The 15,706-nt window shown below is 39.1% G+C and overlaps 1 protein-coding gene across 1 annotated transcript in view; it reads left to right on the top strand.

Annotated features, from left to right (window-relative positions):
• The window catches only part of TTC13 (tetratricopeptide repeat domain 13), a 63,335-nt gene that overhangs the window by 32,876 nt on the left and 14,753 nt on the right, over nt 1-15,706 (top strand). Inside the window, 8 exon segments of the mRNA XM_042480856.1 lie at nt 2,269-2,351; nt 3,031-3,172; nt 5,763-5,937; nt 6,822-6,978; nt 8,843-8,973; nt 9,353-9,485; nt 10,763-10,855; nt 15,065-15,148. Of these exon segments, the coding sequence (XP_042336790.1) occupies nt 2,269-2,351; nt 3,031-3,172; nt 5,763-5,937; nt 6,822-6,978; nt 8,843-8,973; nt 9,353-9,485; nt 10,763-10,855; nt 15,065-15,148 (998 nt within the window).

Raw genomic sequence — 15,706 nt, 5'->3', positions numbered from 1 at the left:
AATCAACTACAACTTGAGTCTCCCTTACCCAAAATGCTGAGGACTAGATGGATTTTGGATTTTGGAGTTTTCCAGAGTTTGGTGTGTGTGTGTGTGTGTGTGTGTGTAAATAATGGGAGATGGGACCCAAGTCCAGCCCTTAGATCCATGAATGTTTCTTATGCATCTCATAGACATAGGCTGAAGGTAATTTAATACACAGTATTTTTTAAATAATGTTGTGCTTCTGTACAGTGAGCAGTCAGCAAAACCCTGAGACCACTATTCCTTGTATAATTCAATAATCCAGTAATTTCTCTAAACCTTCAGGATTCCCAAGTTTCTTTGAGTTGGGGTCAGACCAGATGCTCTCATGGTCAGTTTTGGGTTTTGGAATTATTCAGATTTCAGAAGTCCAGATAAAGGAGACTCGGACTCTACTATGTACATTTCTTCTGATCATGAACTCAGGTTTTCAAAACAGTCATTTCTGGATTTTTGCAACAACAAAAAAGAGGAGGGTCTGTGATTCAAAAAGCAAGAGGCTTCCTTCCAGCCTTGTTTTTTCTCTTTTTTAAAAGACAAATAAAATACAGTTAGCTGGCCCCTTTTCAGTGTGTCAGTGGAGATGCTTTGATTGAGAGTTCCTGCATGGCAGAATGGGGTTGGACTGGATGGCCCTTGGGGTCTCTATGATTCTATGATTAATTCATTAACATAAGGAATCAATCTAAGTGGTTTGCCAATGAAAGGTCGGCTGCAAAGGTCTGGGCCTCTCTGCCCTCCTGCTTTGGAAGCAAAATCCATTGGCAGACCTCTGGGTTTTACTTTGCAAGGAGTTTTTATTTTCCTTATTTTCACCTTTTTATAGGGGTTTCCCCCAAATTCTGCCAGATGATGAATCGGGGCTGTTGAGTCCTATGGCCCTGCTCCAGGCAATGCTAGACTGCAGGTCCCATCATCCAGCAGCACCACAGACTGCTGAGAACTGCAGTCTAATAAGACTGCACACTGCAGAAATAATCCAGTTCAACACCACTTTAATGCTATGGAAAATCCTGGGATTTGTAGTATGTTGTGGCACCAGAGCTCTCTGACAAAGAATGCTAAATGTCTCACAAAACTACAATATCCAGACATTGTTGTTGTTATTATTATTATTATTTTCTTATATCCCATCTTTCTCCCAATATACGGACTCAAGGCGGTGATTTTCCATAGCATTAATATAAAGTATGTCTTTCTACAATGTAGGTGGACACCCCCATTACATAATTTGTTGGGGATGCTTTGATTTCGATTTCCTGCATGGCAGAATGGGGTTGGACTGGATGGCCCTTGCAGTCTCTTCCAACTCTATGATTCCATGATTCTATAGCACTCTGATCCTACTGTGATTTTAATTGTTTTTAAATGTATAAAGTTTTAAAATTATAAAGTCTTATAATGCAAGCCATGCACTGATGGACTATTGCACTATAATTTTTATAGATTGCTTTTATATCCTGCCTTTCTCCCAAAATAGGATTCTCTTAAAGGGGTTTGTTTTTCATAAAAAGAAAGGAAGATATAATGTCTTGGAATTTAAAATTATGAGAGAGAGAGAGAGAGAGAGAGAGAGAGAGAGAGAAAGATGAGTCTTGGAATTAAAAATTGTGTGTGTGTGTGTGTGTGTGTGTGTGTGTCTTGGAATTAAAAATCCCTCTTGGAAGTGGGAATGAAATGTTTTGTGGATGCAGCCTGGGTTCTTAGCTCAGCTCAGAAGTTGGAATGCAGTGTTTCAAAGCATGAACAGAGTGTCTCTGAGCATGAACAGGGTGGCTGCCACTCATTGCTTGAGCAGCTGCACTTTGCTTTATCGAGCTGAATTTATCTGATGTAAACACCTTCAGAGGAAGGACTCAGTTTGCATCTGCACTGAAAAAATAAACCAGTTTGATGCAACTTTAACTGCCCTTGGCCCCATGTCATGGAGTGCTGGGATTTGTAGTTTGTTGTGGCATCTGACAGAGATGGCAAAACAGCTCCTCAAAACTACAGATCCCAAGATTCCATAGCACGAAGCCATAACGGAAGTTAAAGTGGTGCCATCATGAGGTAAACGCTCAGACCTCCTTTTGTGTCTTGGGGGAGGGGTTCTTAGCCTCTCAAAATGGTGGCACTTAGTCTGGACCCCCCCCCCTTCCCAAAATCCTGGCTAGTCCTGGCTGCCTTGTGTTTAAATCCCATAAGGAGTAGTTTATCTCAATTGAAATAATTAACAATAATTACCTATTTTGTTTTAAACAGGAAGCCATTGAGTCATTCAAAGAAGCCCTGAAGCAGAAAGCAGATTTTGTAGATGCATATAAAAGTCTGGGGCAGGCATATCGGTAAGCAACTTCAAAATCATTTAATTTCAATATGGGTTCGTCAACGTCCATCCACTACCTGAAGAATGGTGATTTTCAGCCAGACTGCATTACACTGATATGCTCTGTTTCTCAGATGTTATATCAATTTTTGTGTAGAACCTTTGTATCATGAGTTTGCAACTTACTTTTAACAGTTGAATGCAGAATTATGTTTTATGATGACTAAATAATGGTTAAAATAATTTTGTATTTAGAAGTTTGTTCTGTGATAGGTTTGTTTTTGTATTTTGTATTTCTGTTATAAATCTTAGGTATTTTAGACTGATAGAGCAGTATGATGCAATCTCAACAAAAGTGAGCTCCAATGAATTAGGCCAGGGGCCGGGTTGCTATCCTTCAGACAACTGGGAGGCCAAACTCAAAATGGTGCCCGGAGTGGTGCGGAAGCTGTGGCGGGGGCGGCAATTGGCGGCAGGACCGGGCTGGGGCCGGTCCCAAGGCCTTGCCGGGCCGGATCCGGCCCACGGGCTGTAGGTTGCCGACCCCTGAATTAGACAGATCTTACTTTGATGCATATGATTCCAGCTGAAATAATTAAAACTGTACTGTTGGGTTCATCTATACAATACTGAATGTTTGTTTGTGTAGGTTAATTATTGCTTTTTGCTGTTCATTTGTCACTTATGTTTGACATCAGGGAACTTGGTAACTTTGAAGCTGCTACAGAAAACTTCCAGAAGGCATTGATGCTAAATCAAAACCATGTTCAGACCATACAACTTGGGGGAATGATGCTATATCATCATGGAAGCCCAGATGAAGCTCTGAAGAACTTTAAGGTGAGCACTGGTGCACTTGGGACATACTACAACCTCTATATAATACAGTGGTACCCCGGGATACGAATGCGCCGCCTTACGAAATTTCCGGGTTACGAAAAAAATCCATTAAAAAAAACTGTTCCGGGTTACGAAGGTTATTTCGGGTTACGAAAAAATTTTTGGTGCTTTTCGGCGCTTTTTCGCACGAAATCGCGGCTTTTCCCCATTAGCGCCTATGGCATTTCGGCTTGCGAATGCTTTTCGGGTTACGAAAGCGGCGGCGGAACGAATTAATTTCGTAACCCGAGGCACCACTGTACTGACTAATAACATCTGTTTATAAATAGTTATTGTATTGGTGGTATCCTATGTGGATACTTAGAAACTTTATATGTTATCATATTTTATGTTTCATATGTACGCTCTGCCTTGTAAAGTCTTTCACACAGTATTCATATTTGGCTGCCATGATAAACCATAGTCTAGCATGGAAATCAGGGCTACTTAAAGTAATGCACTGTGGACTTGTGCTTATCTGTGAACCATTGGTTGCTAGGTATGCTGTAGGCTGTGTGCCAGAGGAAGGAACTGGCAAAACCACCTCTGCGAGTATTCCTTGCTTACTAAAACTGTATGAAATTCACAGAGTCACCATAGGTTGACAGGCAACTTAAAAGCACACACCCACAAAAGGAAACTCTTCATGGCTACTGAATACAAGAAAGCCTTGTACAAAAGACTTAAGAAATTTATTGTGGCATAAGCTTTGGTGAACAAGACTCCATCAGGCACATGATGTTTTACATTTGTTGACAAAAAGCAAATTATGAAGCAAAGAAAAGGATTTAATATAACAATACCAATATACTTATCCTTTGTATGAAATTGGAGGGGAGTTTGTTCACTTTTTTGGTGCTATGTCAAAAAAAGATAATATTGTAAACTGAAAAAATTTGGAGAAAGAAGCAAACAAAATTATCAAACTATTAAAACACTCTCTCTATGAGATCTGAAACTTCGGTATTTAAAAATGTAGTACAGAAAAGGGATCAACCAAAATATGTGGAATAATCATGGAATGCAGGATTGTTCAATGAAACTGGCATATATGAAGAAGTTTGAGCATGGTGTAATGGTTTGGACTGTGACTTGTAGAGACCAGGGTTTGATTCCCTGTTCAGCTATGGAAATGCACTGGTTGCCCTTGGGCAAGTCATACTGTCTCAGTCTCAGAGGAAGGCAAAGGCAATCCCCGTCTGAACAAATCTTGCCACGAAAACATCGCCTTAGTGTTGTCATAAGTTGGAAATTACTTGAAGTCTCACAACAACAATATTTGAAAAAGACACTACTTCTTTAAAGAGTGCATGATTCTGTGGAATTCATGACCACACTGTGGTGAAGACCACACTTAGATGGTTTTAAACAGGGTTTGGAAAAGTTTTTTTTAATTATTATTATTTTATTATCTTTTATCCTGCTTTTCTCCCAATATAGGGACACGAAGCAGCGAACAGCAGATTTAAAACAATATAATTTCAAAACATAACATTAAAATGTATAAATATAAAAGTTAAAAAAACAATTAAACCGTTTAAAAAGTTACAACAGTTATGAATTAAAATAGAATATCTTAAAAATACAAACCTTAAATTTACATTGCACAACAATCCCAGTTCTTATCAGTTTACAAAGGCCTGCCAGCAGAAGGACAGCAGGAATGGAGCCCTAGGGAGGGAGTTCCAGAGCTTTTGGCTACATGTCCCACAGTCTCTCAGCTAGTATGGGAAGCTTCCAAGTTCTAGTTTCGTAGGAGATTAGACAAATTCATGACGAAACAGGTTTGTTGATTTTAAAATAGCTTAATGGAATTCTTATGTTCTGAGATGAACTATTAATTCTATGGAGTCTTCCAAGAGGTTTCTGCCTGCCAAAATCTAGAAACAGGATGCTAGCGTAAATGGACCCCTGATTGGAACCAGCAAGATTGCTTATGCTATTGGGATGGAAACTGTCTGTGAACAGGTCTTTCTTTGGTTTATAGAAGGCATAATCCTGATTGTATAAGGTAAAGCTTTATTTATAAATGGAAAGAAGGTTGTTTGAAATAGATTTCAGGAAATCAACTTCATTTCTCTTTCTTTGAAATGTGTATGAATAAGAAGCAAACAAAGGTTGTCTCCCTGTATCAACACTGCAAAAGTAGAGCGCTTTGGCACCACTTTAATTGCCATTATTCTATCTTACATAATAGAAAACCTGGGGTTTGTAATTTGGTCAAGCACCAGAGCTCTCTGACATGTCTGTCTGAATGTCTCACCAAATTACAAATCCCAACAGGATGGAACCATGACAGTTAAAGTGGTGTCAAACTGCTTTAATTCTGCAGTGTGGACTATAACTTCTGTGTGTGTTTCTTAAAACTGAAATCTTAAACACGTCTTATAGAAGTGGGAATAGTACAGACTTCTTGTAAGCATAACCATTGATGAGGAATGCTGGCAGTGGCAGTTTGGCTACATTTGGCTGACCATATTATTTCATCCCTGATCTAGTTGATCTGTTATTTATCTCTTTCCCCTTTATTTCCCCCCACCCCATTTTCTAGAGGTGTCTGCTACTGGAGCCATATAATGAAGTGTGTCAGTATATGAAAGGTCTCAGCCACGTTGCCATGGGCCAATTTTATGAAGGAATCAAAGCTCAGACAAAAGCCATGCTGAGTGACCCTCTGCCTGGTCAGAAAGCCAGCACAGAATACTTAAAAGTAAAATACCTCCGAGGTAAGTTGCAGACAAATATTGCTTCTCTTGTGTTCAGATGTGCATACAGTTAAGCATCATGTGTGCAAACATTTTTAAAAAGAAGCTTGTTCTTTCTGTTTTTGCCTCTGTTGTTCTGTGTATATTCTTTACAGTTATCTTGGGCCTCATCTAAAAGAAATATGAAATATAACTTGTATGTTTAAACGTGTGTGTTTAACATGTATGTTAAACACACACAGAGAGACATCTGTTTAACTTTTTGTAGGAAATGGTTGCTATTATCGATATAACTGTCCAGCCATTTTCTGTATATTTGTTTTTAAAAATAAAGATATAATGATGTATAAAATCTACTTATTTTAAGAGTAAGGTATAATAATCTGTCATTACTCAGATTTCTTTTCTTTGCTGTGTCAATAGTACTCTTTGTGCATTTCTTCTACATACACACTTCCACATGTGGCTTTAGGTTTGAGGTATTTTTTCCTTAAGAAAAGTTGAATTTGTTCAGTTATCCATATGTACCTGGAAAGGTTTGATGCATTTTGACAAGTGGAAGTGTATGATTTGAGAAAGGACGTTGTTGTTGTAGTCTTGTGAAACAACAAACCTTAATAGCTGCAGTGGTGCACAGTTCTTACTAAAATGGTTCTACAAATAGGAGCTAATGTTGAGGGAAATGTTTGGGAAGAACTCAGGGAGAGAGAGACTTATTTGTTGCAAAACACTTTCTTCAGCTGTAAGGAATTTGCTGGATGGGAATACTTAGAAACGACATATGAACAGTGACAGTCACTGGTAATTATACACATGATTTTCTGTAATCTTATCATGTTTTGTGGAGAATCTTGAGTGTTGGCTTAGAGGGGGGAAATGGCTCACTTTGCTTGTTTCCTTCACAGAGTATTCTCGCTATTTGCATGCACATCTTGATACCCCACTTACTGAATACAATATAGACATGGATCTTCCTGGAAAATTTAAAGATCATTGGGCAAAAAATCTTCCTTTTCTTATAGAAGATTATGAAGAACAGCCAGGACTACAGCCGCATATAAGGTGAGTGAGTAAAACATGAGTTATTGAGCATGCTATGCTGGAATGTATAATCTTGGAACAATCCATGTAGGAGAAGCCCTTATACTACAGTGGGACTTTGGTATCAGATGGAGTTTGGTTCCAGGACCCTCCCATGAATACCAAAATCTGTGGATCCTCCATTTCTATTTAATACAATGGCATAATAAAATTGTGTCACTTTTTGTAAAATGGCAAATCAAGTTTTGCCTTTTTGGAATTTATATATTTTGGAATATTTTCAAGCCACGGATGGTTGAATCTGTGGATAACGAATAAAGGATATGGAAGGGTATTTCAAATATACCTCTTCAGCTTGGCTATTGGGTGTAATCTATGGTATATTATGTTTTATGGTATATTTTCTGGAAAGCCATGTATAACATTAAAATAACTGTCCTAGCTGTGCTTAGTGGTTCAAAAACTGAAAAATTAGCACATAAAGAAATTGTACTGATTTATGGTATATCACTATAATATTACAGAGTTTTTACAAATAAGTCATTATTTCACAGTATTTCAAATTTGAGCATGCAGCATAGATCTGGATCTGGTATTTTGCTAAACAAAAACAATTATTTGGTTGTTTTTACTTTAGCTGAGAATTCTGTTTCTAGAAGTAGACAGAAGCTGAGTGATCTCTGTACAGTTGTCCCTTCACATTCGCGGGTGTTAGGGGAACAAGATCCCTGTGAATGTGGAAAAACCGCAAATAACCCGCCTCCCCATGGCAGCCATTTCCAAGGTGTTAGGTGTGGGGGAACGGAGCACTCCTTTTCTTCACCCCTCCTGCCCTGGGAATCATCCCTCAAGGCTTTTCAGGGTGGGAGGGGTGAAGGAATGGGATGCTCCTTTCCTTCACCCCGCTCACCCTGGAAATGCTGGGGGAAAAGAAGCACAGGCACGCTCCTCCTTCTCCTCACCCCCACCCACTCTTCCATTCTTTTAATTGGCTTCGGAAACCAGCTAAAGGGGTAGGAGGGAAGAGGCAGAGGTGCACACTCTTCTTGGCTGTTCCTTCTCTCCTGTGCTTTTTTCTCTTGCGGGAAAAAGCCTAAGAGGGGGAAGAGGAGGAGTGTACGCCCACTCGGGCTTAACATTCATGAATAATCAAAATCGTGAACGTTAAGTCCGCGAAAGTGGAGGGCCAACTAGTTCATTGCATTCATACTAAGGAAAGCTTCTTGGAAAGTAAGCTGCTGATTTTTCAAACAGAATTTATTAGACTGATTTTCAATAGCTTCTTAGCAGTTGGCTACTCAGAGGGTGCTGCAAAATTGTGCTCTTGGTGTTCTTGCTAGAAGGATCAATGTTCATAGTCCTTTAGGTGGCTGGGGGCAGTCAGTCCTTCTATGGTAGCTGTCAGCCCCCCTTGGTAAGGAAATAACCACAGAACACACTAATGAACTCTCCCAAATAGTAGTTGAATGCATGGGGGGAAAAGCACAAAAGCTTCTTGGAAACTTCGTCTCCTGGAAAGCACTCAATCTTAAACCTTTTTTCTAATTTATGCGTGTTGTTGACTGCCACTTAGACAAAAAAAAAAAAAAAGATTTAAAATTTCATATGAATGACCTTGAGAGCTTGATGTAGTGGTTTGAGTGTTGCCCCAGAACTCTGGAGACCAGGATTCGAATCCCCACTTGTTCATGGAAACGCACGGGTGACTTTGGCCAAGCCACACTCTCTTAGCCTCAGAGGAAGGTGAAGGCCCTCTGAACAAACCTTGCCAAAAAACTCTGTGATAGGTTCACTTTAGGGTTGCCATAAGTTGGAAACAACTTGAAGGCACACTACAATGAATGACTTTATTATTTAACATCAGAGCTTTGTTCATGTTTTTAAGGGATGTCGTACTTCAGAAATTTGAAAATTATAAACCTGAAATACAAGAGATGATATGTATATCTGATCATCTGGGGTCACTAATGCAATATGAGATGCCTGGATTTCTTCCAAACAAGAGAATACATAGAGGTATACTGGGAAAATTTTATTTGAATATGGAAATAAAATATGGTATTACTGTCTCTGACTACACAGGGACATTTTAAGTACATCTATAACACCAGTTTTCTTCTGACTTTTAGTTCAACTCCTTCATTAAATTAAATAAACATGCTATATTTTTAATAAGCTTTCATTTATCATAATTTGTAAAAACCAAGATGTTGATATTAAATAATGATATCTTAATTGCATCTCTTATTATGGATTGCACTCCTGTGCATAGAGAGAAAGCCTTAATGAAAACATTGGAATTTTGAGTAAATATGCTTAGGATGATGTTGTGAGTTTTAAACATGAAGTATAAAGGTGAATGGGGTTTTGGTGGTAACTTGCTTTGTTTGTCTAGCAATGGGTCTGGCTGTGCTAGAAGTAATGCAAGCTCTACAACGAACATGGGTGAACTCAAAAGTACGGATGAATGGGAAAACCAGGCTGATGCAGTGGAGAGATATGTTTGACATTGCTGTGAAATGGCGAAGGTAATAAAAAAAGGAAATTTGTTGAACTGTTACTTTGTGGACTTGGTCAGGTTTACTCTTATCTATTTATTGTTTGTATGTACAGCGCTGTGCAAATATACAGCGCTATATTAATAATAATAATAAGTAGTTATCAGTACTGAGAGGCCTAAACTGTAGAATATTTTTTAAACGCAGCCGTGATGGATTGAGGAGTTAGAAATATAGAACCCTGTGGTTCTATATTTCCAGTTTGGTTTACTGCATTTCTAAAAAGATATTGCAGGAGTTTATCAGACAAGGGAAACTGGAAGTATAAACTAATGGCAATCTGGATGCAATCATGGGGTTATTGCATGATAGACCGCCACACACAAATTCGGGCAATGGGAAATAAGTCTGAGCGCAATCATGGGGTTTCACATTATTATGTGATAGACTCCCACACGCAAATTCGGGCAATGGCATGCTGTTTTTGGGCAATGAGGAGCCAGTTCGAATGCAATGAGCATTCATGTAATTTCGCTAAACTAGCAACTTTACGTGAATGCGTTCTGGCCTCACTTTCTTTTCATTCGAAATTAAGAGAAATTCCTCACATGTGATAAACTCCGTAGAGTTGGAAAAGAACATGGTTAGCAGGAGTGAGCAAATTCTCCGAGAGGGAAGATTACAACATTTGTAGCATTTTAGCTTAGGGGGGAAAAGGATGAGCAAATAAAATAAAGAGTGGATAAGGAGTAGTATTTCTCTTTTTTAAATAAAGCTAGAATCCTGAGTCATGCAGTACAACTGAATGATGGCAGAAGAACAGGTTTGGAACAGAGAAAAGTATATCTGTACACTACTTAGTTAAATGGGATTCCCTTCCACAGGAAGTAGCAATAGCTGTTAATTTACAGACCTTTAAAGGATATTAGACACATTCCTGGAACATAAAGCTGCCATTCATGCTCGCTATATACTACTTCTGAGAACATATACTGGAAAGGATTTCCATCCTACTTGTGGGCTTTCTTTCAGCATTCTGTTGGCCACAGTGGGAAGTAAGATCCTAGGTTAGATAAGCCTTCAGCCTGCTCCAACAGGGCTGCCCTTATGTTCCCCTTAATTACCTCTTTTATGGTCCAGTCTGTAAGAACATATTACCAAAAGAATCTCAGTCCTTCTTATTTCCCATGTAATCTCACTCAGGCAGTTCCAAAAGTTAGTACATGGAAGATGGAAAGAAACAAATTTTTCCCCCAACCCCTCGCTGCAAATCTCAATTTATACAATTTATGGTGTCTGTTTTACAGGATAGCTGACCCAGACCAACCAGTACTATGGTTAGACCAAATGCCAACTCGAAGTCTTAGTAGAGGCTTTAATAATCACATCAATCTAATCAGGTATGGCACTTCAGTAACATCTTGTTGTCATCAGAGGTTGTGCTGGAATTGTGTATTTTGCATTGTGACATTTGTGTCACAATATCTGTATGTGTGTTTTTTTAAAAAAAAATCTTGTCAGTAACATTTTTTCTAGCAATGAATAACTAATGTGTCTTTGCAACCTATAACTAAATTAGAGCACCCCACTATAGAAAGGCTGGAGCCACCTTAATACTGATCTCAATTAATTAGCCTCAAGATATTTTTGTTGTTTTTTTCTTCACAACTAAAGTAAGTTTTTTTTCTGCCAGCAACTCCTTAACTATTAGTGGGCAATACATCCAGCATAGAGAATGTAGTACAGTTGAACCTGCATATCCTCAGGGATCTCCCCCCCCCCCATGGAAAAAGGGGACCTCAAGGTCCCCTAATGGCAGCACAACATGCATGTGGCTACATGCATGCACTGCCATGGGGGGGGGGCAACAGGGCTTGTCGTCCATGGATGCTTAAATCCACAGATAACAAGCCCGCAGATAGCAAGGCCCTACTGTATTGTTATGTGCTTCATTATAAGAAGAAGGGCAGTTGAGCAACTGCCATATATCTCCTCTTCTCCTGTGGAACAAAACACCTTTGCATGCATTGAAGCAACACAAAGGAATGAAGATGGAGAACTTATTCCTGGCTCAGGTTCAATCTAGACTCCTCTCAGAAGTCGAATAAAACACTTAGACCTTTAATTTTGGCTCTTGCGTGGGTTCCAATCCATGTATTGGCCATCCTGCCTGATAATCAGTGAAAATCAAAATATCCATCCCGACTGTTGGGCGAAACTGGAATGGCAAACGTGGGACTCATGGGGAAAAGCTACTGTGTGGTTCATCTATTACCTGAGTGCAGAGCAATGTTTTTCCCCTAAGGTTGGCCTGCTCTGATTGTCTTGATTTAAGGTCTTAGAACATAAGCCGTAGGCAGGCTTTTATTATTATTTTTATTTTGCTTGTTCATTATGTAAAATGCCGTGTAAACCTACGGCGCTATAAAAATAAACTTTAAGAAGAAGAAGTCCTATAGAGGGTCCCCTAACCAGATACGGTATGCATACCAGTCCTGTTTCTCAATGAACTAGATCCAGGCCCATGGCAAAACCAACCCAATGTTGTGGCATGTGGATTATAATACAAACAGCATACTGCGCAAGAGCAAGAGTGGGTGGGATTGAGTTCCAAAAGAACTGGTGCTGAGGTTGAGGCTTGCCAGAATATACACCTTGGAGGAAGATCTGAGTGAAACCTTCCCTCAGATTCACCAGATCCTGCCCCACAGCCAACCAGGATGCACCTGATAAGATGATTTCCCTACACTTTCCCAGAGCCCATGAAACCATGTAGGACTCTGGGAAAGAGGAGGTGCTGACACTAGGAGAACATGGTGCCCAACGTGTTCCCACCTGCTGCCATGAGCTGCAAAAAGCACTTTCTGGTAAGTCAAAATGCTTTTGTCAATTGTAAGAGCTTAGGCTGAGGGGTGTATGCATAAGCTCACAAAGTTTCTGTTTTTCTTAGTTAGAATTGTTGAATCCTTGCTTTGAATATTACTTATAAAAATGTTATTAAAGGGGTAGGGGTGGGGTTAGGGAAGATACTATATAATCCCTATAGGTGCAACCTACAGTGATACAAAACCTGCATGATGGTTCATTACTTTCATTCATACTTTCATTGCTTTCACTCCCTCGGAGAGGGGTGTAATCTCCTTCTTTGGAGATCTTTAAACAGAAGCTTGATGGTCATCTGTGAGGGGATGTTTTGATTGTGAGTTCCTGAATGCAGGGGGTTAGACTGGATGGACCTTGGGGTTTCTTCCAATTCTGTGATTCTATGATTAGATCATATAAGAATAGTGGCCAGCGTAGCATAGCGATCTGAGTATTGGACTACAGCTCTGAAGACCAGGGTTCGATCCCTCTCCCACCTGTCCATGAAACCCATTGGGTGACCTTAGGCAAGTGACATTCTCTCAGCCTGAGGAGAAGCCAATGGCAAACCTCCTCTGAACAAATGTTGCCAAGAAAACCCCATGATACGTTCATAGTAGAGTCACCACAAGTTGGAAACAACTTGAAGGCACACAACAAAAATTCTTCTCAAGTGTAATGTCAGAACTGAGGGACTGAACAGAAAGTATCACAACAATTCTTTCATCTTTATCTTAACCATATAACACGTTCCTGTGGTATTTTTAATAGTACTGTGGGGTAATTTTTACTAAAAGAGCCATTCAGTGTGTACATGTCAGGTCATCTGCTGACTTATGGCAAGTCAGGTCATCTGCTGACTTATGGCAATCCTGTGAATTTCAATGTACAAGATGTTATATTAACTTAATATTTTTCCCAGTAAAGTTCTTTTGTTTTTGTTTTTACTCTCCCTTCATGTGCCTTTATTTATCCACATTATCTGGATGTATGAGGCGGTGTGGTATAGTGATTTGAGTGCTAGAATAGTAGGAGACCAGGGTTCAAATCACCACTCAGAGCTCTTCTTTCAGAAATTGCCATAACTTCAATTACAAGTTATATGGAATGGTTGGATGAAATCTGCCTAATATGTCTTCACCAGCAGAAGGCTTCTCTCATCAAAATCAGGAAGTAGCCATTTACTCTCTCTGCTTCCCAGTCACTCCCACCAATGGGACTAAGCTAGTAGTGACTAAGCTAGTAGAGGATGATGAGATTGAAGTTTAAAACATCTGGAGGGTTAGATGAACTTCCCTAAGTTGGCGAAGGCTGCTTAAAAATATTTTAAAATAAATGCCTACAATTATATTTTCTTTTAAACAATAACACATACTGTCTGATTTTATTATACAGTATTTATTAAATACACCCATTATTGAAAGTAGTATCTGATCAGCACACTTTGCCAGTTTTAAGAATCTTCTGATCCTCTTTTATTATTATTTTGAAAAGCATTTGATCAACAGTGCAAAATTATGTATATTTACTCACGTATGTTCTGTTGTTCCCAGTGCTTCTTCCTTCTTACCAAGTACATTTAAAGTTTGGAGACAGAAAATATAGAATGGTCCTGGATTGCAGCAGTGGGGAGAGTTATGTAGCAGGAGAGTTATTCCTAAGCTCTGCCAGCTCTGTGCCAGAAGGGTGGGAAAAGAGGAATACCTGGGGTGTGTGTGTTGTTGTTTTAATTTTATTAATGCATATAAAACAAATTATAAAAATGTACATTCTGTCATCACACATGTCAAACATACCTAATACAATACAGTTCCATACAGCACAATACAATGGTGTGTTAACTGGCTGGTGCATGTGCATTTGGAGAGAAATTAACTGTAGCAGGTTCAGGTTAGCATAGGGGGCAAAGAGGCTTTTGATCCAACAGATTCAAGGTCATTCCATGAATACTTTTGTCTCAGCATCAGATATGACTATGGTCACAGAATATTGGATATATAAGGGAGCCTACAGGATAATGTGCCTTCCCCATGAATAGAGCGCCTCTTCATCAGCAAAGCAGCAGTTCCTCTCCATTCTAACACCAGCAGGTGTTATAAGAGCTTTGTCAGCTACTTTCTTCAGACTGGAGGCTTATCACAGGATTTGCAAGTTAATTAGCTATAGTGAACATAGTTTGCCATTTATATACTCAACATAGGCCTGTTACAGACAGGCCAAAATAAAGCTGCTTCGAGCACTTTGGAGGTATGGTATTTCAATGATGCATGCGTCCTAAGAGTCCAAAAGCCGCACCAAAGCCACGCTCCAGTCCTAAGGACTGGAGTGCAGCTTTGGTGTGGCCTTTGGACTCTTAGGACGCATGCATCATTGAAATACCATACCTCCAAAGTGACTCGAAGCAGCTTTATTTTGGCCTGTCTGTAACAGGCCATAGTTTGCCATTATCAGTGTTCAGCACAATTAACAATCACAGGTGCATGGGGCTGTGCCCATAAGTACATACCTAATTCATATGTGATGATGGGTAAATACAAAGCAAATATGTGTATTGTATCATACCTTGAATACTTTGCAGTGCACAGGAAATCTGTGTTAAGCAAAGAGATGTGTTGAAATATCTTCTTTGCATAAAGTGTGTGCTCCAGTCTATTGCTACATAGGAGCTGTGGATATACTTAGATTAACACTGTATAAATGTTATCAAAATGTTCACTATCCAATTTTTAAAATATTTATATCCCCAGGGGACAGGTGATTAACATGAGATACCTTGAATATTTTGAAAAGATGCTTCATTTTATCAAAGAAAGAATTCTTATTTATCACAGGTAAAAACCATTTCCATTTTTGTGTTGTTAATACTGGAATTTTTAAATGTAAGTCATCTTAATAACTGTCGGTATTTTAAAATTGTATCTACTAGTTTACAGTCTGAACAAGAGGCAGGCAAGTATGTGAGGCTAGGAAGTTGCATTAACCCCACCACCACTGGAGGTGGAGAAAGGTGGGAGGAAAAAGAGAAAAGTATGGGCAAGAAGGAAACAAAGAGTGAAGAACTTTCAGAAGAGAAGTAGTAACACACCTTCTTTCCAATAACAAAATGAAATAATATAACACAAGAAAATGCAGATAGGATAGAGTTGCTGAAAAAAGACAGGCAGGATTTTATACTGTCCCATAGATTGAACCTTGGAAAATCTTGGGCTTGCATTTCTGCCCTTCTTTTCTATGAGAAGATTAGCAGGATTTGCTTCTACAGTGTTTTCATTTAACCCTGTTGTACTTACAGCCTACTTTTCAAGGTGCAAATCTCACAAAATGGTTTACAGCTTAGCTAAAAATGCAAAATACATAATCAAACCCTAAAACAATATTTGATATTTAAA

The sequence above is a fragment of the Sceloporus undulatus genome, chromosome 1, assembly GCF_019175285.1.
Source record: "Sceloporus undulatus isolate JIND9_A2432 ecotype Alabama chromosome 1, SceUnd_v1.1, whole genome shotgun sequence".
Taxonomy (NCBI): domain Eukaryota; kingdom Metazoa; phylum Chordata; class Lepidosauria; order Squamata; family Phrynosomatidae; genus Sceloporus; species Sceloporus undulatus.
This window is presented reverse-complemented; position numbering and strand designations above follow the sequence as displayed.